Source organism: Numida meleagris, chromosome 18 (genome assembly GCF_002078875.1).
Source record: "Numida meleagris isolate 19003 breed g44 Domestic line chromosome 18, NumMel1.0, whole genome shotgun sequence".
In the NCBI taxonomy this organism is placed as follows: domain Eukaryota; kingdom Metazoa; phylum Chordata; class Aves; order Galliformes; family Numididae; genus Numida; species Numida meleagris.
The window spans coordinates 6,569,953-6,594,594 of NC_034426.1; the positions used below are offsets into that span (position 1 = coordinate 6,569,953).

General features: G+C 53.0%; 3 protein-coding genes across 5 annotated transcripts; 2 read left to right on the plus strand and 1 right to left on the minus strand.

The window, feature by feature from the left end:
* On the plus strand, positions 776-10,638 carry ADORA2B (adenosine A2b receptor). The gene is made up of 2 exons (XM_021415536.1): positions 776-1,464; positions 8,069-10,638. The coding sequence occupies exons 1-2, from the start codon at positions 1,136-1,138 to the stop codon at positions 8,760-8,762; spliced, it is 1,023 nt and encodes a 340-aa protein (XP_021271211.1). The 5' UTR covers positions 776-1,135; the 3' UTR covers positions 8,763-10,638.
* On the minus strand, positions 5,361-20,132 carry ZSWIM7 (zinc finger SWIM-type containing 7). 3 transcript variants are annotated; one of them, XR_002443962.1, is made up of 6 exons: positions 19,442-19,971; positions 17,600-17,621; positions 15,786-15,888; positions 11,453-11,557; positions 10,897-11,186; positions 5,361-5,481 (listed from the first exon to the last, which is right to left on the minus strand). XR_002443962.1 is itself a non-coding variant. In XM_021415547.1 (6 exons), the coding sequence occupies exons 2-6, from the start codon at positions 19,515-19,517 to the stop codon at positions 11,070-11,072; spliced, it is 423 nt and encodes a 140-aa protein (XP_021271222.1). In that variant the 5' UTR covers positions 19,518-19,539; positions 19,978-20,132; the 3' UTR covers positions 10,879-11,069. The 3 variants fall into 3 exon arrangements, 2 of the variants coding, with proteins under 2 accessions (XP_021271222.1, XP_021271221.1); XM_021415547.1 differs by lacking the exon at positions 5,361-5,481 and adding an exon at positions 19,978-20,132 and having other exon boundaries at positions 10,879-11,186; positions 19,442-19,539; XM_021415546.1 differs by lacking the exon at positions 5,361-5,481 and having other exon boundaries at positions 10,879-11,186.
* Positions 20,068-23,849, plus strand: TTC19 (tetratricopeptide repeat domain 19). The gene is made up of 10 exons (XM_021415535.1): positions 20,068-20,263; positions 20,323-20,396; positions 20,529-20,639; positions 20,713-20,751; positions 21,232-21,288; positions 21,549-21,610; positions 22,193-22,287; positions 22,467-22,621; positions 22,904-23,066; positions 23,528-23,849. Exons 1-10 carry the CDS (start codon positions 20,083-20,085, stop codon positions 23,659-23,661), a joined length of 1,071 nt encoding a protein of 356 aa, XP_021271210.1. The 5' UTR covers positions 20,068-20,082; the 3' UTR covers positions 23,662-23,849.

Consider the following 24,642-nt stretch of genomic DNA (forward strand, 5'->3'; position numbering starts at 1 on the left):
TTCTGTTTGCTACGGCCGGACCCGAGGTTGAACATCACCGCAGTTTCGTGGCATCCAGTAGAGCTCGGCCATCAGGAAGGACAGAGACAAGAAAACGAGCCCAGCGGTTCAGCTTGCTCAGCCCCAGCTCTGGCTGCGTTTGGATGGTGAGCACAGCTTAGCATACAGAAGGTGCAATGGAAAGGTGTTATCGGATAGGTATTTCAGCCCCCCTGCTGCAGGGAGCCCCTTTGCTTTGGTGATTGCATCAGGTTTTCTTGTCTTCCGGACTCTTGAGCCCCACACTCAGCGTCTCCAGCCCTGTGAGTAACAGTCAGCTTTGGTAACCGTTGCCTTTTGCCACTTCTTACATCAGGGAACGTTACGTTGTGTGATAACCGTCCGCAGACGAAGTGCTGTCATGATTTATGCAATAGTTCTTTTTTTTTTGGGTTCCAGCTCATCGCGCCGTTCGCGGGGATTTTTCTCCATGTGGCAACACCGTGCGGCGGTGTCCCAACGCGCTGTAGCAATACGGTGCGGGAGAAGCGCGGGGCTGAACGCCGGGGGGCAACTTTCTGCTCGGGGCCGGCACCTGCGGGGCGGGCGGGGGCAGCGGCCGGGGCCGAGGCGGAGCGGTGCGGAGCGGAGCGGTGCGGAGCGGAGCGGGGGTGCCGGCCCGGGGCCCGCCCGCCTCGGCCAATCGTGGCCGCTCCGCACACTCCCCGCCCCGCTCCGCTCGCCCCATGTGCAGAAATAGCCGCGGCGGCGGTTTCCGCGGGGAGCGGGGCGAGCGGGCGGCGGCGGAGCATCCCCGGGCGGAGCGCAGGGACCGTCCCGTCCCGATCCGTCCCGTCCCGTCCCATCCCTTCCCGACCGGCCCCGATGGCCCCGCAGCGGACGGGCCCCGCGGTGGAGGGCGGGCGGTGATCGCTGCCGTCGGAGCTCGGATGCCCCCCGGGGAGCGGGGGCTGCGGGCAGCGGGGGGCCGAGGCGCGGGGCTCGGCGTGCCCCTCCGGCCCCCCACGGCCCCATCGGTGGGGCCGGACATGGGAATCGGGCTCTGGGAGCCGCTGCCCCGTGGCCTGCCGGTACCTGCGGTGGAAAGTCCCTTCTGCTCGTGAACCATTCAAGCTCCTCGCCCTGGGCTCTCGCCATGAACACTATGAAAACTACCTACATCGTGCTGGAGCTCATCATCGCCGTGCTGTCCATCGCCGGCAACGTCCTGGTGTGCTGGGCCGTGGCCATCAACAGCACCTTGAAGAACGCGACCAACTATTTCCTGGTGTCTCTGGCGGTGGCCGACATCGCCGTGGGTTTGCTGGCCATCCCGTTTGCCATCACCATCAGCATCGGCTTCCGGGTGGATTTTCACAGCTGCCTCTTCTTCGCCTGCTTCGTGCTGGTGCTCACCCAAAGCTCCATCTTCAGCCTGCTGGCGGTGGCCATCGACCGGTACCTGGCCATCAAGATCCCCCTGAGGTAAGAGACCCCGCAGCCGGCAGCTGCCCTGTCCCAACTCAGCTCGTGGGAACTTGCGTCTCTCGCGTTACCTTGAGCTCTGCTGCCCGCAGGTGATGATGGTGAAAGTGTCAGTGATTCGCCGTCACTTGGTCTGGGTTCGGGTTGTCAGTGTCCCATCTCTTACTCAGGGATACAATGGGGAACTCGGTTTCTGGAAGTTCCTTGCCTTGGGTGGGTCAGCCGTGGCTCCGCAGCAGTGCGGTAGCGAGGGACAGCTCCAGCTCATCTATGGAGGTATGCGTACGGCCCCGTTCCTGCGGTATCTGGGCTTCTCTGGGTCATTAAGCACGAGAGCAGCTGCTCTTTCTGATACTTCCCAGCCTGATACAGAGCAGCTGTGCAGGCTGCTCCCAGCTCGGGTCACAATATCTTCAGCAAGGCTGAAATTCAGCCCCAGGATCTTATGTGACACTGTGCATGCTTCATGTCATTAACTTGGACTAGAACTAACGAGGCTCTTTCCAGTTTTTAGAGAGGGTATAATGACTAGAAAGTGCAGTTTGTTGCAGCAAGTGCTGGGTGCTGTGAGTGCGTTTCTGCACTCACACATGGGCCTGTTTTTTCTGAGTGTGCACACCAGGAAATGTCAGGAGGTGTCAGCTCTGTGATGTGCTGTGAGTGGAGAGCGGTGGGGAGGCCACACTGTGGTTCTCAGAAACACATAGTTCAGGCTTTTACCCAAGTGAAGTGTCAAACACAGGAGCTGGCTTCCTTCTGGTTCGTGGGACGTTGCAATGCACTGGGAGAGTGTGTGAAATATATTTTACGAGTGCTTTCCTGAAGTGCAACAAAACCCCAGAGTCTGTATCACAGCTGGCCCGAGTCTGTCAGGCTGCTCTCCTGTCTCCACTGTCCCTCCCGAGAACCAGACGTCGATGCAGCCCCGTGAGACCCAGCACCACTGGGGACTGCCAGCAGTGTTGGTGGGGTCAGGGCAGCTCCAGAGCAGGGACCTCAGTTGAACTGCCCCATCTGCAGCTTCCCTGGGCTCTGCTTGCCTCTGGCTCCCCTGCACCAGCGATGAATTCATCCTAAAGTGACTTAGAAGACCCCACCCACTCACCCTCTTCTGGCACCTTGCAGCAGAGAACTCCCACATACGGGGCAAATTTTAATTAGTTATCAGGCAGATAATAAAACTGGGTGATGGAATTGCACGTGCCCTGAGCAGCCGTGTCACCAGAGCGTGGAAATTCCATGGGATGCGGAGTGTTGTACAGGGGCAGCGGGGCTTAGCTCTTGCACACCCCCAGCTCTGGCTGCTGAGCTCCCAGCTCCCAGCACAGGGCTCTGTCTGGGCAATGCTTCGGTGCCCGATCCATGTGTTGGCACTGGGGCTCTCGGCGTGGGCTCTGACAGCACAGAGCCCCTCTGGGTCAGGTGAGAGCAGAAAAACCCCGTTACAAGGGGACAGGGCAGTGCCTCAGCAGCAGCAGGTTTAGGGACTGCGTCGTCTGAGCCCAGCACACCGCATTCCTTCTGGAAACCTGTGCAGGGATGCTGAGGGCGCAGCCTGCCGTGTAATTCAGCATTATTTAAGGGATGTTTCAGCCCACAGAGGCCGGGCAGGCCTGCGGGCAGGGCCGCGCATCGCAGCCGGGCTCGTAATGGATTTTTCAGTTCTGTGGCCGAATCGAGAAATCCCACGGGGGAAGATGCAAACTGCTTCAGTCCGACTGAAGCGGCAGTGGTTGGGGGTGTCGGTGAAACGGAGCGTCCCGACCGACCGTGCAGGTTGCATTTGGGCTGCTTGGCCCTTCCTTTGCTGCTTTCTGAAATGGAGGCACCCTATGTGGGAAGGAGCCGACGAGCCCCCACCTAGAGAGCAGCAAAACAACTGTTTTGTTGAATCTCAAACTGGTGTTTTGGAACCCTCCCTCGTCTGGCTAAAAATATTTGCTGAATTTGGCCACAAAGTCATGAATTCCTTCTGTCCCTTGAAACTCTATTTTTTTATTCGTTTGTTTGACAAATTTACTATTTCCCGAGGAGCCCTCTGCCCCATCCCAGCCCTGAGCCCCTTCCCAGCTCCCTTCTCTCCAGGATACAGCTTTTGGCTGCACCTTGTCCTGTTGTCCCTGTGCCCATCAGTGCTGCCCTGGGGCACACAGCAGCGCCTCTGGGCCCTGGAGCACTCGCTTCCCCTAAGCAGAACATCCAAAGCTGGTGGATACGTGTGGGTCAGCAGCAGCAGATCTGCCCTGCAGAGCCTTGGGCACAGAGCAGAGCCAGGCTGTGCTCTAAGGGCTGCATTTCACCCTGGGAGGACACTGACCCCCCTGCTTCCAGCAGCCCAGAGGAGACCGCAGAGGGGAACTTGTGGCCAGAGTGTGGTGTCCTTGGCTGAATCGCAGTCGCCTCGTGGCACTGTCCTGCTCCTGGATCCCAGACCCCGAGCAGCGCTGCGGGCAGTGCTCACATGGGGCGGTGGCAGCTCCTGCATCCCCTGCCCACCCCATTGGTGGCCAGCCACTGTTACCACTGGTTTATAACCTTAGCGTGCAGCAGGCCTCGAGAGTGTGCCCAGTCCAGGGGGGAAATAGCGGCTATTTTTAGGTGTGAGCAGTCCGATTTCCTAAAATATGTCCCAAATTTTTCTATTTTTCCCTCACTTCAGGGGTCACTTCCCTCCCTGGCAAAGAGCGAAATCCCGACAGGATGTGAATTGTCCCCGGGACCTCTGCACTCCTGGAGCAGCTGTGGGGGCAGCGGGGATGTCAGGGAGCACACAGCTGCTTCCAGGCTGCGGCTCGGGGCACGGAGCTGGGCTGAGCCAGGAACCGGAGCCCTGGGGTTGTTTGGGGCTTCCTTCAGCTCGGGTCAGCTCAATCTGTTATAAAAAACCCGAACTCGTGTTAATTTTTGATGATGTTAATTTTTGATGGTGTTAATTGTTGTGCTGTTACACTGTCTCTTAGGGCCGTGCTGCCCTGGCCGTGATGGCATTCACCCTGCAGTGCTGTGTGACGCCCAGCAGAGCTTCGTGCAGGGTCAGTGCTGCCAGCTGTGCCGTCCCCATCTGCTCCCCGAGCCCGGCGAAGGCGAGTGAGGCTCAGGGAATTTGCACGCGCCAAAGCGCGGATTATCCCCCTAATCCCACTGATGGCATGCCCTGCCATGAGCCACAAATAACCCACGTCCTGGGTTGAGTTCCTGGGGTGTGGCTGTGCCCTGTGAGCATCGTCTGGTGCTGGGAAAGCACTCAGGTGCTGAGGAGCAGGGACCTGCTGTACCCCTGTTCTGCAGGGGACAGCAATGGCCCCATCCTCGCCCCCCGCTTCTTAAGGCCCCAGCGCCCGCTGCGTTACACAAGAAGCGATCTCACTGCGCTCCACCACCCTGCCCTTATCTGCTCTCTGCGTGCACGGGGCTCCCATGCGTGGGAGGGGTTGCACCGCTGCCCTATATACGGCCACGCACTGACACAGCCACTGCTCCTATCTCCCTTCTGCACCCCGAGGCGTGCCTGGGGGCTGGGAGTGAGAGAAATCCTCAGCCTCAGGCATGGAGGGGCTGATAGCAACACCCCCACGGACAGCTGGGAGGGTGCTGCAGCCGGGCCTGGGGGATGCTGCGATGCCAACTGGGCATGTGCACAGCACAGCACTCGCTGTTGGCTGCCCTCGCTGAGCCCCTCAGCCCCATGCCCCCGGCAGGAAGGCCGAGAGCACGAGTGGGGGATGCTGCTGCCTTCCCATGCGCACAATGGGGACAGATGCAGGAGGAAGTGATTTGTCTGCCACTGGATGCGGACGCGCGCAGATGTCCGGCTTCCTCGGCTGATGCTGTAACGCCGATCAGATTTCTCATTCTCACCGCCAACTCCTTCCTGGTTGGACAGCACCGCTTTCTCCTTTTCTTTTTTTCTTTCTTCCCTCCAAAGTGCAGTTTATGATTCATTTAACATGTCCTGCCAGGGTGTGCTGTCTGGTGTGTGATCTCAGGCAGCACGGCAGCACTGGTGCTTGTTTTGTGCTGAAAAAAAAAATTAAAAAGGGAGCGTGATGCAAAGTACAGCTGCAAGTGGATGACAGGGACACAATGCTTGGCAGCCAGACCGCCCTCACCCTTGTGAATGGAGGTGTCTGCGTGTTTAACTTCACGCTTAAAATAGAAACGTATAAATTATCATTGCGTGTTTGTATCGGAGCACCTGCGCAGGACGAGTGCTGCAGCTCCCAGCTGCTCGTGTCCCCGCAGCCAGCGCTGGGCAAGGGCAGATGGGGAGGACAGAAGGCAGCACTGCGGGCACGGCCCCAAAAACAGGGACCCAAAGGGCAGGACAGGGGCCGGGATGCTCTGCAGAAGGCAGCGATGTCCCTGTTGGGCTGCTTGGAGCAGCAGCACCGTGATGCTCAGTCATGAGAGAAATTCCTCCCGATGGGAAAGGTAATGCCACAACGTCAGCAGCGTGTTCCATACGCAAGAGGAGCGTTTAAACCCTTGATGGCTGCGTGTGGCTTTCACGTCTCACGTGTTCAGTACAACTATTTGAGAACGGGTACCAGTGGTGGGTGGCACTGGTGCTCCTGCAGGGTGCAATGGGCAGCAGTGGGCAGGAGCTGAGTAATTAGCAATCTGACACTGATTAGGCCAGGGAAGAGGCTGTGCCCGCCTGCGTGAAGGGAACTAATGGATTGCCGGGTTATTTAATCTCAATAAATCATTTTAAAATATTCTGCTGTTATTTACATTAAAGCAGCACTTGATGCCTTTTGGCAGAAGCATAGAGGAGATTCAATATTTGTTGTCCATTAATTGAGCAGGCTTCAGCGAGTAAATTTACTTTAATAGTTTCTTGCCTAATAATTTTAAGCCTAAAAGAGCAAAGGAGGGGTTTAGTGGTGCGTTCAGAGCTGTGGAAAGGCGTCAGTTCCCCACTGCCTGCTCATTTTCTGCGTGCACTGGGATGAGCTCGGCCTTGCAGTCGCCATTGCTATCACTGCTGTTGCCATTGGTGGCTCGAGGCTCTGACATTGCCAAGATTCCTGGGGTAATAAGGAGGAAGGTGCAGGGCACCCAGGCCTGCCCTGTGAGCTGCACGGGGTGTGTGTGCAGCCGTGCAGGGCTGCTGCCTGCGGCGGTGGCTCCCAGCAGGGGACGGCCGCTCGTGCACGGAGGCGAAGGCAGCGTGATTCAGATGCACAGCTGCGGGTCTGTGGGAATCCAACACTCCCCTGCCTCACGGGCCGGAAGAATATGAGAACAAGCGTTCTTAGGAAAGGAGGAGCAGGGTAGTGGAGCCAGAGTAAACAAGCACTGAGAGGAGGGTGTGGGAAGGGGGGACACGTATGTCGGCCAGTGGATGCTCGCTGGCGGTGGACGGGACAATAATGGGTTTCTCATGTTGCCTTTCTGGCTTTTACTGAGCTCTTTGTAGCCCCAAAAAGAGAACTGAGCAGCACTTTGATGCTGCTGTCTGTTCTAATTGCACCCAACGAGCCTGCCCTTCCTGCTCTGCTCGCTGCTCTGTGCACCTGGGCTTGGGGGAGCACTTGGCTTTCCTAACCCAGGACTTGGGGTAAGGAGAGGTGTAGGGCAACGCATGGCTTTGTGCGCCTCAGCACCGCACCAGCTTGGCCCTCAGCCACGGCTGAAATTCTTTGTAACTCATGAGAGCCCAAGGAAAGCATTTGCTTAGAAACCCTGCTCTGTGCAACCACACAGGAGTGGCCCTGGTGGCCGGGGGAAGCTGCTCACATGGACGCTTTGCAGGGAGGGCAGAAGGAGGAAGAACAGCCCAGTGTTCCTGGCTCCCTGCTCTGTGCCTGGCTGCAAGGGTAAGAATAGAGACACAACCCCTGGCTTCCAAATACGAGCAATCCATCATTAGCAGATGCTGGCTTGGAGCAGTCTCCCAGGGTGTTTGTTATCCAGCCACAACAGGCTCGCGTGGGCTGCAGCCTGGCATGTGTAAGCCAGCAGTCGCCCCGTTTGGGAAGCTAACAGGATCCGTGGTTTCCAGAGACACAGACACTTCCCACGTTACTGTACGAGGTAGCACGGGGATGGACACCGCACTACTGCACCGCAGCAGTCTCCAGTCAGCCGGCTTTGCTGCAGGCCTAAGAGCAGCCCAAGCTGAAGCAAGCTGCCCATGGTACAGAGGCTGTAAGAGCAAGTGGTGATGCTGGTTAGGTTTTAGCTGCCCAGTACAGCGTGCCAGTGAGAGGCAGAACTGCTCAGCCCCGCAGGTCAGGAAGCCCAGCAGCGTGCTGGGGCGTGCCCGTGCTGGGAGCCAGGTGCTGGCTGCAGTGCCCTGCACCTTCCTGGTGGGTTAGGCTCACGCAATGACAAAGCCTTTTTCAGAACTCTCAGTCCTTACCTCCAACTGAAGGCAGTGCTTGGCACCCCACAGGAACAGTACGTAACTCAGCTCCCCAGGTCACCTCGTGTGGGTGTAGAGGTGAGATTTTGTACCCCGGGGAGATCACAGAAATGAGGTTCCTGGGGGTACAGGTGGGGGCTTTGGGGCCTCCACCAAAATGCCGATGACTTGAACCGCAGGGAAGTCAGGCGTGCTCCTTTAGTTAATGGCTCTGTCCTGGTTCTGATGCCGCAGGTACAACAGCCTGGTGACCGGGAAGCGGGCGAGAGGACTCATCGCTGTGCTGTGGCTCCTGTCCTTTGTGATCGGGCTGACCCCGCTTATGGGCTGGAACAAAGCCATGAGCGGTTGTCCCAACGCCACCAACGAGACAGGGGCTGACCGCGGGGCAGGGCACCACGGCTGCTTCATCTCGTGTCTCTTTGAGAATGTGGTGACTATGAGCTACATGGTATACTTCAACTTCTTTGGCTGCGTGCTGCTTCCGCTGATCATCATGCTGGGAATCTACATCAAGATCTTCATGGTGGCCTGCAAGCAGCTGCACCAGATCGAGCTGATGGGCAACTCCAGGACCACTCTGCAGAAGGAGGTCCATGCAGCCAAGTCTCTGGCCATCATCGTGGGACTTTTTGCCTTCTGTTGGCTGCCCCTGCATATCTTGAACTGCATCACTCACTTCCACGAGGAGTTCTCCAAGTCCAAGCCGGAGTGGGTGATGTATATGGCCATCATCCTCTCACATGCCAACTCGGTCATCAACCCCATCATCTACGCCTACAGGATCAGGGATTTCCGCTACACCTTCCGCAAGATCATTTCCAAGATCCTCTGCAAGACGGACGACTTCCCCAAGTGCACCACTGACAACAACCAGCACCTGAGCGTCACCAACGTGAACGCTCCGGCTGCCTCGGTGACCATCTGACCTTGCACGTCCCGCTCCCAGCCTGTCCCTGATGCTACCCCTCCCCGTGCCTGTGAACAGTGAGAGCTGGCTCCTACGGGAGTGCTCAGAAATGACCACTATGCAGTTCCGCAGCTGTATTTTTTATGTTTGTAATTAACATAGTGCCTCCTAGGGGGATAACCTGACCAGGGAGACTGGGTGCAGCTCACCCTCTACTGTTAACCAGGCTGTGTGAGCGCTGGTGACCGTGCCGTACTTCCTTGCCAGGTCAGGTGCTGACTGTGGAAGTCCCACCTGCCGGGGGTGTTTCCCCAGTTGTGCTGCTCACGTCAAGTCCTCGGATCTTTTATTTTAATTAATGTTATTATTTTTTAATCTCTTGATGGATAGGAGTTATAATTTTGTGTCCGTTTTTTTTTTTTTTTTGGGGGGGTTGTTCATACTTGACAGCACTTTGGTAATACCCTAATTATTCCATCAATTGTTTGATGCAGCTAGTATTCTCTGATGGGAAAAAGTCTTAGCCCAGTTGCTGGTGTGAAACCGGATCCGTGTTCCAGGCTCCGAGGGACACGACTGTGCTGATGGCAAACAGGTCACACCTGGCCATATTTTTGGCCTCAGAATGAAAGCCCTGCTTACTAAAACAGAGAACTTTAGGGAAAGGGCTGACTGAAGTTTTAGAACAGCAATTTTATTGCCTTTAAGTCACCTTGTTCTACAGTATATCCTAACTTGTGCAGCTGGATGCATCAGGTTTGAGTTCAAATCCGTTTCTTGTTATAGAAATGCAGAAGACAGATGTGGCCCAGCAGTCACGGCTGGTCTGCTCCAAAGCCACCAAGGGCCGTGGAAACACTCCCTTGCTCCCTTGGTGACAGGACCTTTTTTTTTTTCCCCTTCCCAGTCAGTCCAAGTGCTCACCTCGCCCAGAGGCCAGTTTGCTGGAGGTGGTGGATTCAGCTCCTGTGCAGCAGCCGAACCATCAAAGCCAGCCACAAGGCTTGGTGAAGCACCAGTGAGCTCGGACGGGGTTTGTGCAATGCCCACATTTGGCTCAGTATCTTGGCATCTCCAAGATGATCTAAACAGTTAAAGTTAGTCTGAAGGATTTCTCTTTTAGTATCTCCATTCAGCTTTGCTGCATCTGCCTTGGTCGTGGTCCAGCTAACACGTGTAGCCACCTCCTGCCATTTAGGCAGGCTTTGGCTCTCCTTTAGTCCTTCCCTTCGCTATTATCTTTGGCTGTGCTCCTTCCATTAATCGTGGCTAGAAACAAGTAGGGTTTCACCTGCAGGTCTGGCAGTGTTGCAGTGGTTGCAAGCCACATTTATCCTCACAACAAAGAATGCAATCCCTCCCCTCCTGAGGGCTGAAAATGAACCAAGCTCCAAACAGCACAGAACAGATCGAAATACACAGGGACAGAGCCAGTCCCAGGACACTGCCTGCGTGTGATGGCACTGCAGAGTGGCACTCACTACTGCTACCCTTCATATGCCGCTTATGAGCCAAAATTCCATAGATACACAGGCTGTTCCCTTTGTACGAATGCGCTACCGAGTTATTAGCCACTGTTAACTACGGCCTGGGTCACCACGGCACTTAGGCACACTAAGTGCCTTCATGGATCCGAGCCAAAGTCATTTCAAGGAAAAATAAAAATAGGACACCCTCTCACCCCTCCTCAAAAAAAGCTCTGAACGTTACTGTAAAAATGTGAAGTGAAAACGGCAGAGGAACTTTCTGTGGAGTGTAGCTGTGGACACTCAGCTATCACTCCTTACTGCTCTGATGTACATAGGGTGATGTGTTTTCCTCATGTTGCTCAGATTTTGTATTTGCTGTAACTTTGTTATTTACATACAAAATGCTTAATTTACCACGTACACAACCTGGCTCAGCCTGTGTGCAGTCATTTTGTGCGGTGCTGCGTTCACGTGGGGCATCATCCAAATCTACACTGTGCCTGGCAAGGAGGCCAAGCCCAGAGCAGGGGCAGGAGTCACGGGGCTGGTTCCTGAGAGATCCGAGCCCTGCTGAATTGTTTGCGTCTCCACATCACAAGCACACAGCACTACAGGTTACTTCAAATATCTTCAGAAAGCCCAAGAATAGCTTAATGAAACTGAAGTCAGCACAGGCTTCTTACCATTTATTGTGTAATCCATCGGTGCAAAGCTGCTAATTAAGTCACGCTTGGTTACAGCACGGGAATAAGCCTAGCAGCTGCAATGGACATTTGACAGCCTTGTAGACAGGAAGAATGCTGGCTGTGCAGCCAGGAGGTACACGGAAATCACATCTGCACGTGATCCAAGTCCTTCATCCTTCATCCTCTTCCTCAGCCAGTAAGATGCTCGTGAGCTGCTCCTCAGAGACGGTCAGCTCCTGACAGGCTCCCATGGCCTGGCTGAGGTAGACGGCAAGTATATGTTTGCACTGCAAATAACAGCGCGGAAAAGTTAACAGCGGGAGCAGCACAGAGATGCCATGCTATACCTGGAAGCCACAGAAAACCACCCAGGCCAGAATGCACCTAATGAAGTTCTCAGCTCCCAGGAACACGGCTCACTCTCGTCACGCCAAGCCCTGGCACGGCCTGGACCTCCAGTTTCCCCAGGTCATTCTCCCCAAGTTCAGGGGAGAGAGATCAGCACAGCCATCTCCCCTGCTCCCTGCTGCCCACGCTAAGGCACACAGCTTACCAGAAGGCTCTCACTCTTCTGCAGTACAGTAAAACCAAAAGCGGGACACGTGCAGAAGTGGCAGGAACTGTAGCAGGTGTAGAGTTTGCCTGAGCTCCCAAGAACCTGAAATAAATGCAGTCAGAGGGGGGGGAAACTCAGGATGAGCATTCAGTATTATTTGTCCGACTCTTATCCCACTGCTTTCTCTCCCTGCACAGAAATACTCCTGTATTCTCTCTCCCCTGAACCCATGCTCCCAGCAGGCCTCAGATCCAGCGACTTGTTTGCTGCTAAGAGATAGGGAAAAGGGCAGTGCTGCCAAGCACAGAGCTCCATCTCAATCTCCAGGATCCCCTCCAGCCAGCCTCCTCCCTGTGCTGGCAGACACTGGATGGTTGAACATGACCACAGCTCTGGTCACAGATTCACACGGGTGAATCCAGGGCTGCTGATGACATTGGGACTGAGGGCGAGCAGCAGTAAGCACCTGCACTGAGGCTTTTTCTAACCAGCTCCAGGGGCTGGAAGCTGCTGTTCTGCTCCCAGAACAGCTGCAGCCACTGGAATCCAGATTTGTCTGAATAAATAGAGCCCAAGGCTCCAGAGAAGAAGCCTCCCTGCTTCGTCTCTGGTTTGGGAACAGCGCTGCCTCCTTTTACCACAAGCAGCTCCTCTGCAAGGCTCGTGCTGAGGCACATTCCCTCCATACCTTAAATGCAGAGATGAAAGCTGACCAAGGAAAAAGCACAGTTCTGCAGAGTTTTGCTCTCTCCAGGAGCTATCTAACATTCTTACATCACTCCAGAAGAACATCGTTCCTCGTGGCCTCAAACCGTGTTTGCAAAAGGAGCCCTCCCCTGTCCCCTGCAACTCCCTGCAGCCCTGGCCTGGCAGGTGTTGTCTGCAGGCTGGAGCTCTCCTACTGAAGTTCCTTTGCCTCTTATTCCTCATCACTCCCGGCAGATCAGGACACGAAATCTACACAATTATTTCAGGGGAAATCAGGCTTTTTCCAGAGCCTGGCCTTTACCCCAGGTCCTCCTTATACTCCAGGCCGAGTTTGTTTCACTTGCAATAAGTTTGTTTATTTCTAGCTCCTTTGATTGTTTTTCCTAAGATGAAGTATTCTGATGGTGCATTTTCTTCAGAATTGTTTTCCTCTGGGGGGAGGAGGAGTCACAGACTGCCAGATTTGGGCCAAGCTTAGAGATCCCCGATTCTGATCTAGATGGCAAGAATACAGCTTCTGCCTAATGAGGCAGGAAACTAATCTCCAAAGATCAAGAGAAAAAGGTGCTGCTTCTGCTCAGCTGCGGCCAAGCCAGGTGCTGGGCTTTCCTGGCCCTGAGATCCTCTGAGATTTCCTCCTGTGCCCTCAACTCCAGGTGCCTGCTGGCTGCAGAGAGAGGAGAAATCACCTCGGAGATGTCCCTGCCTGTGTGTGGGGATGCAAGAGAGCCAGTGCTGCCCCACTGTGCTACCAGGCAGCACCACATGCTGTGCCAGGACCTGCTGCTCTAATGCTCGTGATGGGGCAGGCAGCCATAGAGTTCTAAGAAATCAATTTAAAAAGATGTATTTAAGAAGAAACAAGGATGTGAGCAACGGAAGTGACAGCTGGCAGCAGGGCTACAGCACAGATTCTCCCCCTGCTAACTGCCTTCGCTCCTGCAGATCACAGCTTTTTCACAGTGCAGGCAGAGCTAATAGATGCCCCCGACTGCTGCTCACCCCGTAACATCCAGCATGCTCAGACACCAGCCAGCAGCGGCCGCTGGTCGGTGTAACCCTGACCTGGAATTGACAGGGTTGCTACAGCCTGCAGTGTAGGTAGATACCACACAAGCCCTTCTAGGATGATTACCAACTGTGAAGTAACGGCCTTTGAATACCGGGTCCATACCACCCCTGTATTAAGTAGCAAGAGCATTAATGCCTGGGCATTGAAAGACAAATCAATCCTCACTCACATGAGGGTTTTTTCTACACCCATCTCAGTTCTTGAGGGGAGAAGCTGCCTAAACTACAAACTGCAGTCTTAAAGCCTGTCTGAGCAGAGGCATTTTCCCCTGAAGCAGCGTTTGAGATGTGCTGGGCGATACGGAACTCAAACAGCATTTCAGCCTGTGAACCATCAACATCTCAGATTTGGCTATGAGGACCCGGCGGAGTTACACGATAGGACCAACCTTAGGCCACAACAAAAAGAGCTCCCTGGATCCAGCTGCGAGCGAAGGCATCACTTCACATTCCAGCCCAACCACATCTGGGTGCAACCGGGAGGGCAGAGCTTTCAGGGCAGCGAGATGGATGTGTGCAGGCAGTCACAGCTGTCCCCCCACCCCCATGGCGCTGGGCGTGCTTCTCTGCGGAGGGGGAAGCGCACACAGCTGGGATCTGCACCACACACAGACATGAGCTGAGGGCCGGTGACATTACCCAGCCACCGTGAGTCCCACTCAGAGCTTCGTTTTCTACGGCCCCAGCCTGCACTCCTGTCAGAGCTCCAGCTAGCGGCCTTGGGGAAAGGCTCTGCTCTGTTCTGGCATCTCAGACAGATGTGCTGAGGAAGAATTTTGCAATAGGACCGGCCTCACGCCTCCAGAGAAAATAGCTTTTCAAATTCTTCTCTAAATGAACTCATCAGCGTGGCCTTAATCAGCAGGGTGAAGAGGAATGGTGCTCCGAACCAGCACAGCGCAGCTGCGGGCAGCCCGGAGGACACAGGCACACACCTGGCTGATGCTGGACACCCACCCCGCAACCACGGTGCCTGGCTGAAGGCCGGGCCTGTCTTGCTTTACCTCGTGGAGACCAGCCCTGACCGACCTGCCCAGGGGCTCCTCCTCTGCTAGGGAACCTCCACCTGCAGAGGCAGGAGGACAGCACTTCTCCCACTTACTCTTTTTCAGCATGGGTCAGTTAAGCCCCGTTAGTGGATACTAATTGGTCAGCTCCAGCAGAGGCTCCAGCAGGAGGGTTCATCCCCGTGCATCAGCAGGGAGAGGGCTGGGCAGCAACGAGGGGAGCCTGCCTACCTACCCCATGCTGTACACGCAGCTTGAGGCAGCACACGTTAAGAATGGCCCTGTCCAGAACAGAACAGGCTGTCAGGGCACTGTGTGGCACATCAAAACCCTCTCACCATGCTCCTCTGATCTCTTGCCCACCTCATGAGGCTTCTTCCATCTAGGAGATGAATATCAAGCTTCTTGAGATGCAGATAAATCTGTCACGATGCAGAAAAGCCACCAGTGTGTGGGCATACATTTAGGCTCCTGGAGACGACCAGAGGCTCTAAGTGGTCCCCTTTGTCCTTCACACAAAAGGGGGGGAGTGATGACTGCACATCCTTGCCTGCCACGCTCTGCTTTAGCCCACGAGGCCTGACAAAGCTCTGCAAAGAGGATGTGGCCGTTTTCTGCTCAGTGACATATTCAACCGAGAAACAGTAAAAGAAGAAAAGCCTTTAAGCATTCAGTTAGTGAGGCAGCTGCTTCTCAGGCTTTACCAAATATCCACTGGCAAGCCCTCATCTCAGATTAAAGCCTGTGTTCTTGAATCCTGTGTGTTTATGAATCATGCCTCTTTGGAGGGGTAGATGTCCTCTCCAAGCTCCCAGGAGAGATGAAGATTCCATGTGCAAATCAAGCAATGCAAGCTCTGAACACATGAAAAGTATTTGTTTCATTACCCAGGCCTGGTTTCCCAGCAAAGTCTTAAAGAAGTGCCAGTGGCTTTTCCTTCAGCTGATGAGCCACAGCTTCATTTCCAGTCCTGTGCTGTGCAAGGAGCTTCATCTTCTGTCTATAATGCTATTTTATGAAGATGCTTCACAGACTTGGCTACAGTGAACTAGAGTGAAAGCCACTGGCTTGGCCTTCACTGCTTCCTTCCAGGCAGCAAGGATCCTATTGCCAAGTGGAGGTCATTGGTATTGGGGACACTGAGGATTTGAAGTTCAACAAGGAAAGAAACACAGTGGCTGCAGATAACACTTCATTGCATACAGTTTGTCAGGAGGAAGAACTGCCTTTGCTGGATAGGATGAAAATAATGCAGGAAAATCAGCGGATCCTGGAAAACCTCCCTCTGACCCTAACGCTCACAAACAAATCGGAAACCATCTCTACCCAGGAGCTGTAAAGAAAACTGTAGTGCAACATGCTGTTCTCATTCCAGACCGTGGCTACTGCTCTCCAGTATCACTTGAGGAGTTTCTAAGACACTGATACTGACTCCGTGTTTATCTAAGTGCACTTTTATGTTCTGTGAGTTAGTCAGTAGTTGGGTAAAACATCAACTGGAAACCATCAGAAAGTGAGACTCAGGAGAACAACAGCGTGCGTACCTGATACGCTGTCCTTCCACTCGGGGACACGACGCGGGTGACAGAACGGTGATCCACCAAATCCAAGGCTGGGACAGCAGATGGGCCAAATATGAACTTCAGCCTGAAAGAGAAAGCGTCTCTGCTTAGGTCATGCCACAAAAGGAGACCACCAGCTGTACCCTTAGTCTGTTGTTCCAGACAGCTCATGAGCCTAAAAGTTACTGCAGACCTGCACATCCAGCTGCTCTGACAGCATCCCAAAGAGCTCAGGGGCAACTGAGATAATCTTTACAGACCTTTTATTCACTGAGAAAGCAACAGGTAGTCTAGATTAGTTGCAAAGGTAACCAACAAGAGAACCAGCAGCGATGAAACAATGGTACAAAACGTGAGCAGGAGAACAGGAGAAAGGAGAGGAACACTCCCAGCTCTGGTGAGACACAAGGGGCCGAGGCAGAGCCGTCCCAGCAGCGCAGCTGACCTATGCGGCTGAGTCAGTCTCACTGATGACAAGCCAAGCAGACATTTATTCCAGGAAGGGCAAAACTTCAGCTGCACAAAGTCGAGGCAGTAAGGATTGGCCCCATTCGAAGGACTGAGCGGCGGTGGGTGGGGGAACACTCAACGTAAGACATTCCTTAGCAATTAGGTTTGGGACTGCAAGGGGGCTGAGTTTAATGAGTTTCAGTAACTTTCAATTTGAGGGAATTCTTTTTTCATGTACATAATTTGATCGGTCTAACAGGAAATAAGCAAGGGGAATGCCCAAAGGAAACTGAAGTTCTTTGGATATTTGGAAGAGATTCAGAAATGAAATCAGAACACTTCAGATCCCTTGGTTACAGGGAACTGATGGAAATTCGGCTGCCAAGAGTTACCACCCCAGTGTTACTAAACTTAACAAGGGAATCTCTCTTTCTCTTTACTTTTATGACCAGAAGAAAACAGCTAAAGTTGAATGACATGTCAAATACAATCCCACACTTCAAAGGCCACTGTGGTCCCCACGGCCCCAGCACGCACACCTTCCAAAGGGCAGACCTTCCACAGCTGTTATGGGAAGTAACTTCAGACCCAAAGTTCTTAAGGCCTGAGGAGTTTCTGGTGATGTCCTCCCCTGGCTACCCTACAGGCAGGGACACAAAGTTAAACATGGATTTGAAAGAAAAGTTTTTCTCGCTGTAGTGGTGCCTTCTCTCTACCTTTGTCACCAATTAGCAAGGACTGGAAAAGAGTCCTTGGGTCTGCCTGGGTGTGACGTGTTCAGAAGCTTCAGTCATTGCATGGGTGATGAAGCTGACCTGAGAATTCCTCTAGAGAAGAAACCTCTCAAGGCAATCTTCGAAGTAACAATTCCCTGGTACAGAGGGATGGAAAGTTCAGCTTTCCCTTTCTGTCATGTGTATGTATGACTCAAACACATGAGGGGATTGCAGGAAGCTGTTGTGCTCACAGTGATGGGCACGCAGAGGAGATACAGTGTTCCAGTGGCATGAATCACTGAAACACAGTCCACTCCCACAGAAAACTCATTATGGATTTGAGGATGGACTCAGAGCTCAGGTTAAACATTGTGGGTTTCTGCGTCCTTTATCCACCCAAATTAGTGCACATCATCACAGGAAATTCACTGATACAGAGATAATTTCACAAATGTGGAAAAACCCTTGAGATATCCTCATTCCTACTACAAGCAAGAACACTTAGCAACTCTGCCCGAGAAGCATTACTGGTCAAACACAGGAAAAAAAGAGCAGTACCGTGCTGACAGCAGATTATCGGCTGTCCTTTACCAGAACACTTGGACAAGAACCAAAACAAAAGATACTCACCCCAGCAGCAGGTCATCAGGGACTGCAACAAAAAGAAAACACAGGGTGATTTTGCTAATGTGACCCAATGCGAGAAACATCGTCACAGCAAAGCGAGGCTGTCCATGGTCTACCCCCAGAGGCCCCACAAGAGTGCAGCTCTTCCAGCCCTGAGCCTCCCACGTCCTGCTCTGGGAGCAGACTGTCTTTTCACAGCAGCATTGTCTCTTCCCAACGTGTGGAATAAACCCCACTGGGCTCCACCTCCTCCTTTCCACAATCTCCACTTCAGCGTGCACCTGCGGCCAGGCCAATGCCGCATTCTACCTTGCTAATGCAGTAACTGAAGTTTCCTCAGCAACCCCTCTTCCAAGACCCAAACTCCTTCCAAACAAATGTAAATGAAAGCATGCAGCCTCAACATCTCGCTCTGGCACTTTAAGAAGTTGGTTAAAAATACAGGCATTGTTTTCCTTGAAACTCTCATAGCATCAGCTGAGAACTTTGTGGCACTAAAACTTTAACAATGTTGTTTTTTTCCCAGCACAGGCTTTCAGGGCCCTGCTAGTTCATAGCTTTTATTACAGTACACAGAAACAGAACATCTTCATTTATTAGAACTTCTTGTGAAGATGGAAAATTGCACTTAGGAAAAGCAGTCTCTTTGAGCTAGCAGCTTACACTGCGATCATCCAATCTGATATTTCTGTTATCACTAATGGGACACAGTGTACCATGTCTCAGTACTCTGCTCCAAGACTATAGGTCTCCTAACTTTTGAAGTCCTTTCTTCCAACAATTCAAAATATTTTCTATGACTTACACTGTTGGTTTGACTTTTCCAACTTTCTTCTAATTTTATTCTCCGAAGAGGCTGGTTAGCTTCCTCCCACAGTGACATCCCAGCACGCTGTTCTGGTGCTTTAGGGAAAAGCTCCTTTGAAAGGAACACTGACTTTTTTCTCCCCTAGTTTACAGCAGTATTTATGAAGTGCTTTAAAAGCCACATACACATTTTGGATCTCCTCTAACCTGACAGGAGCCATACTACAAGCACCTCAAATAGCAACTGAGGTGGCCAATCCATTTTGATAATAAGTCTTTGTCCCTTCTGCACTCCAATGCAGTATTCAGCCAGACTTCTCCAAACGTTTATTTGGTTGGTTTCAGTGCAGGTAAAAGCACTCCTTACACTGACACTTTCCTTAGGAAGAACCATTTTGCACTTTTTATCCAGCAACACACGAAGATTAATATTCTTTCAGCACAGATTACAAAACTGCATTAGTTATCCAGAACGCAAGGAAGTTCTTAACCGGCTGCTAGAACGGGCCAAGGCGTTGGCTTATGCTTTCTTCCTCTATGCAGCAGGAAAGCTGCTCTTTGCCACGCGATGGCCGATACTGCACCCTCTGCTGGTCACGGACGAAACACGATCATTTTTAGGAAGATTTCCCTTTCAACTCTGGTTTTGGAACGAGTGAGTCTATAAAAGGAGCACTGCAGTAGGCATGACAAAAAAAAACCCCCACAGAAGTATGGAAATGACCGTCCCTCACAAACAACCACTCACACTACATACAAGCTCTGGGCAGGCAGAATTTCCCTAGGTCCCACGTTGGAAAGTATCCACCTCGGTGTTATTTTTGAAAGGGGTGCTGCTCCTTTCTCTACTTCAGAGCCCTTTGTGTTGATTCCAGAGAAGGAGACCAAGGCTGGGAACACCCTATATGGGACGGCAATAGCCACTGCTGCATACAGAGGATGCAGACAAGGGCACGGGCACCGACACTGCTACCTGAGGGCCTGACAGCACCCGGACTGCCCACCTCTGCTGGGATGGTTCTGCTTCTCTTTACGTACCGTGCGAGGTCTCCTGAAAAGCCTTTTTGATCTCTTTCAGCAGCTCCTCTGCTACCGCTGGCAAGGTGCTGTCCATCTCACAGGCGCTGCCCTCGGGACTGGAAGCGAGACAGAAGAGATCAGGAGGCGGTGGGAAACCATTAAGGTCACGGCAGATGTTGTAAACCAGGAGTTCGTCTGGACAGTGCTTCATCTCAGCCTGACACGAGGCCAAGGAATGGCATCCTACGTGAAACCGAGCTGCGCTTTGTGCACGTTCTCAGATAGCAGGGGTCTTCCAGACGCCCCACACACAAACACGCTCCAGGAGAGAGCGGAGGGGGAACGGGCAGGAAGAGGCCCAGGCCTGGGGCAGCCCGGCGCGGGGCCAAGCCGTTCCCGGCAGAGGCGTCCGCGCAGAGTTCTGGCTGCCCCCGAGGAGCACGGGGGTCTCTAAGGGAAGCGCCGGCAGCTGCAAGATCCCGGCAGCGGGAACTGCGCCAGGGCCGCCCCGCACGGAGCCGTTCAGGGCGGCCTGGCCCGGGGCCTGGGCCTACCTGCTGCCGCGTTGTCATAGCAACTGGAGCGCTCCGCTCCGGTGACGCGACGCCCCCCCGTCACGTGACGAGGGCAGGCTCTTAAAGGGGCCGCGCCCGGAGAAGATGCTGGCGGCGGCGCTGCCGCGGGCCCTGTGCCGCTTGGCCCGGCGCTGCCCCGCGGGGCTCGCGCGGCCCCGGCCCGCCTGGCACGGCGGGTCCCGGCAGGAGCGGGGCGGCAGCGGGACAGGGTCCGCCGGGCGGCGGTGGGCTCGGCCGGGCGGGGGTGCGCTGGGTTTCCTCGGAGGTGAGGCGCGGCAGGCTGCGGGCGGGCCGGGCCGGGCGGCGGTCACCTCCTCCCCGCAGCCCTCTCCCTCTCTCCCAGGGACGACGAGGAGGACGGCGAGGATGCCATTATCCTCCTGCTGAAGAAAGCCAAGGTGAGGCGCCGAGGGCGGCGGAAATGGCGGCCGCGCGGTGTCACCTCTCTCCGGCCGGGCGGGCCCCGGAGCCCCGCAGGGGAGGGCCGGGCCGCAGGGGTTCCCCCCGCTCTGTGCCCGCTCTGCCCGCAGCTCAGCGTCATGAAGGGCGAACTGGGGGAGGCCGAGCGGCTGCTGCACCGAGCGCTGCGCCTGGCGCACCAGGCCGACAACAGGAGGGCCATCATCTACACCTACAGCATGGTAACGCGCCGGGGCGGCGAGCTGCGGGAGCCCAGAAGCTCTGCAGAGCTCCAGCGCGGTCTGTCTTTTCCAGATGGCAAACGTGGCCTTCATGCAGGGACAGCTGGACAACGTGAGTAGGCCTGGTGGCTTCTGTTTTTCCTTCTGGAGGGGCTGACTCCTCAGAGCTGCGTCAGGGATCTCTAAAGCAAAATATTCAGCCTTGGGGCTGCAGTCTCGCAGAGCACATGCTGCTGAGAACCAAGCTTTCACAGCTGGATGCTGAGCTCCAACAGCCCAGGGAAGGATTATTTCTTACTATTGAATGCTGTAGTCGTTGGCCCAAGGAGAACCTAGGAAAGCACTAAAGAGCCACAGCAGCGATAAGCTTGTGGTCGGGGTAGGAGTCCTGAAGTAGAAAGAACCTCCCCAGGCCGCAGTAGCACCGAGCTCTGGTTGGCCTTTCACTTCTCACCACGCTTGATAATAACTGCGGCAATACAAACGCCGCAAAGTTTGAGGCAGGTTTCTCACAGCAGTATTCCGCTATGAAGAGTAGAGATGTGTTAAGCGTCGTCATCCTCCAGTGTTCTCTTCCCCATTCTCCTTTCAGGCAGAAAAGCTCTACAAAGCAACGATGAGCTATTTGCTTGCAGGAGACACAAAGGAGGTAGGTTCTTTGGATGAAGGCTTTCCCCTGCAAGTATTAAGCACGGTGCTCAATTCTTCAGTCTATTTCTTGCGATGTCTGCCTCCTACTGGTAACACTGGTAATGAGCTTGCCAGCTTCTTAGGAATTTCCTTTAATGGAAAGCTGCTCTGGAAACAGCAGGATGGGCACTTTGAAGGTCTGACTTTGTTCTCTGGCAAAGTAATGGTTCTACTGGGAAGATACAAGAAGAATAACAGTTGCATTGTGTGTCCTGGCAGGATGATAATGCAATCCTTGAGATGTCCCTCAAGCTGGCCAGTATCTATGCTGCTCAGAAACAGTGAGTTCTCTGCTAAAGGCATGTTCTGCTTTAATCTCAGCTTCACAGTGGCAATGGTGGCCAAGCAGAGGCTCATGCCTCTAAGAATAGAGTGCCTGAGGAAGCTTTGATGCGATTAGATACTATCAGTATGGAAGTTCGCACTGGCATAATGTTTGCCTACTTGCTGTCACGCAGCAGTGATTGCTGTAACGACCTGCCCAGCTTAGGGCAGAAGTAGCCATAGAGGCCATGGTGCTCTAGCCTTAAATCCACACCTCACAAGACATGCTTCTGAATGCAGTTGGTTTCTGGTAACTTGCGGTTTCATTTTTCACAAGAGAGAGAACATTGGTGTGGGCGGCCTCAGTTGGCCTTTTTTTTTTTTTTGGTGGGGCCCCTTCCTATCTCTTTGGACCCTTTGCACATGGGTCAGAAGGGCACAGACCGCAATCAAGGAGGGCACTGAAGGCAAGGATGGTCTGGTGGAGGGGTAGAGTTGTCTCACAGCTCATATAGGATAAGGAAGTGAAGGTGTTCACATCCATCCATCCCCCTAGGGACGGAAGAAGCCTTGCACTGCTGAATTGTTGTACATTGCAGGCACAAACTAGCCCTGGCTGGCTATGAGTTCTGCATCCTGACCTTAGAGGAGAAGATTGCCAAGGAAAAGGACTTGCCTGAGGATGTCTTGCCAGGTGAGAGCACCTCTCATTATCTTCTGTTTCTCTGTCCTTGCTGTTGTCTTCCGTATCACCTAAGCACCATCTTCATGCCAGTCCATTGTCTTCGTACTGCTTGGTTTTCCTGCTCTTGTAGGATGTGAGCTCATGCTTGATATTGCAGAGTGTTCACTTCCACTCCTCTCTATTTGCAGCTGAAGAAAAAGCCAACACTCGTCTCTTGCTGGGCATGAGCCTAGACTCCTATGCTCGCTATCTCCTAGGTATTAACCAGCTCCCAGTGGCCCAAAAAATGTATGAGAAGGCTCTGCAGATATCAAATGATGTTCAGGGAGAGACTCATCCACAGGTAATGTGTACAGTGGGAGTTAGACTAGTAGGGAAAGAAAGATGTAACAGTTGTGAGGGATCTAGCAGGGGAAGGCAGTAGCCTTAAAAGCAGCTTTACTGGCATTGAATGTAGACAGCACTTTTTCCTGCCAGAAACAGTGAGCACAGAGCATGTTGATATATAGATACTTTCTTACTAAAAGCTTCTCTGAGCAGCACTTTTATTAGTGTGACATATGAATGAAGTGCTGCTGTTGGCTCAAAGTCATGCTCTAAGGATTCCTTTTCCATCCTGGTGCAGACTGTGGTCCTCATGAATGACTTAGCAACTGTGCTGGATGCTCAAGGGCACTATGATGAGGCGTACTCTCATGTGAAGAGGGCAGCTGAACTGGCAAAGGTGACACAGCATCCTGAGGAGCACATGGTGCTGAATAACCTGGCAGCAATTCTGATGCACAAAAGTAAGTAAATGAATGTCTCTGTCACTGTCTTTGTCACTTTTGTGCATTGCTATTTTTAGCTTAATTAGTGGGCCTGCTGACTCGGGGTAGGCAACCTGTGTTGCATTCAAGCCAGAGTCAGCTGTTAGAGGACCTAGTCCAAGGTGAATGCAGTATCAATGCATCTGACTCAACCAGAACGTCACCCAGAGGGACCTTGTTTCCCTTGTCCTGTACATACTGTAGCTGTTCCAAAAGGACAGAAGATGTGCTTGCATCTTGTTTCAGTGAGACCTTGGTGCAGAAGCAGCACCTTGTCATGTCATTATAGTTGCTACCTAGCTTTCACAGTTGGTGGCACATACTGAATGTTTTCTGAACCGGCCTAGTTCTTAAGGTGTTCCAAGTAGTCCTTTGCTTGCCCTCTGCACATGGGTGAGGTAGCTGGCTGGCCACACCACTTTTTTTTCCTCTTCTTACAGAAGACTTTCTGCAAGCAAAACAAGTGTATAAAGAAGCTCTGAAACAGGCAGAACAGAAGGGAGATGCTGATTCTGTCCGGCACATCCAGGAAGAATTAGCTGAACTGGCCAAGAGGAGAAAAGGCTCCAAGTGAGTTTGGCCAAAGAGTCCAACCATCAAGTGGCTGACAGCAGCATGGGTCTGTGAATACAAGCAGCCTGGGACTAGTTTGGTACAATTCTCCAGAGGAGCAGCAACTAGGAACTTAAGGGCAGCTTAATAAGAGGGGCTGTTATTGCCTAACTGTTAAGCCCAAAATAAAGTTCTGAAATCTTAACCATATTTGAATTCGTGGTGTCATCTCTGGGTATAGCAATCTTTGTGCTAGTGAGTGAACTTAACAGCCAGCAAAGTGCAAGTCTAGCCTGTTATTAATACTTGGAATGAGTCAAGGAGTAGTCATTTGCTGCTCCTGACTTTTCACAGTATTCAGTTTCAAAACACGTCTGTCCTAGAGCTATGCTGTGAAAAACAGAACAGCCTGCCATGAGGTAGCGCTGACTTAAATTTCAGATTAAGGAAGGAGGATCCAAACTAAGGCAGGAATTCTCACTCTTTCCATGCCAGCCAGCACAAGAGGGTGCACTTGTCAGTGCTGCAGTTCACTATGTATTATAGAACACTTTCCACAACATACCTATATTATGACAGAGCTGCAGCCTCCTCGTGTTGTTTTCAGACAGGTTGCCTGAAGATCAAATGTATGTCTTCAAAACATTTAGCATCCAGAGACAGAACCTGCCTTCTCAGAGGAATAAGTCTACGTTGCTAAACTAGAGCTGCTATCAGAAATAAAAGCCTCTGGCTACCTCACCCCAGCAACCAGAGCAAACTAAATACCAAATTTTCCTTTGATAGGGCACAGTCTGTTGGTGGTAGAATGCTGAGGCTTCCTGTTGAAAAGGAGGGTAAGTGACAAGCTATCAGGTTTATAAATTACATGCCATCACGGGGATTTAGTATGAACAGCCTGCTTACACAACAGCATTTTTCAGTTTTTCCCTGCAGGTGAAGCCTAACATAAAAGACAAAGGAGAATTAAACAAGAACTTATCAACCTGTTGTTTATCTAGGG

Coding starts and splice junctions, on each gene's coding strand:
- TTC19 (XM_021415535.1), top strand. CDS start 20,083: ATGCTGGCGGCGGCGCTGCCGCGGGCCCTGTGCCGCTTGGCCCGGCGC. Junction 21,611..22,192: donor ATCTATGCTGCTCAGAAACA/GTGAGTTCTCTG, acceptor TGTACATTGCAG/GCACAAACTAGCCCTGGCTG. Junction 23,067..23,527: donor AGCAATTCTGATGCACAAAA/GTAAGTAAATGA, acceptor CTCTTCTTACAG/AAGACTTTCTGCAAGCAAAA.
- ZSWIM7 (XM_021415546.1), bottom strand. CDS start 19,634: ATGAAGCACTGTCCAGACGAACTCCTGGTTTACAACATCTGCCGTGAC. Junction 11,558..15,785: donor GTGGAAGGACAGCGTATCAG/GTACGCACGCTG, acceptor CATTTATTTCAG/GTTCTTGGGAGCTCAGGCAA. Junction 11,187..11,452: donor AGAAGAGTGAGAGCCTTCTG/GTAAGCTGTGTG, acceptor TGTTATTTGCAG/TGCAAACATATACTTGCCGT.
- ADORA2B (XM_021415536.1), top strand. CDS start 1,136: ATGAACACTATGAAAACTACCTACATCGTGCTGGAGCTCATCATCGCC. Junction 1,465..8,068: donor GCCATCAAGATCCCCCTGAG/GTAAGAGACCCC, acceptor CTGATGCCGCAG/GTACAACAGCCTGGTGACCG.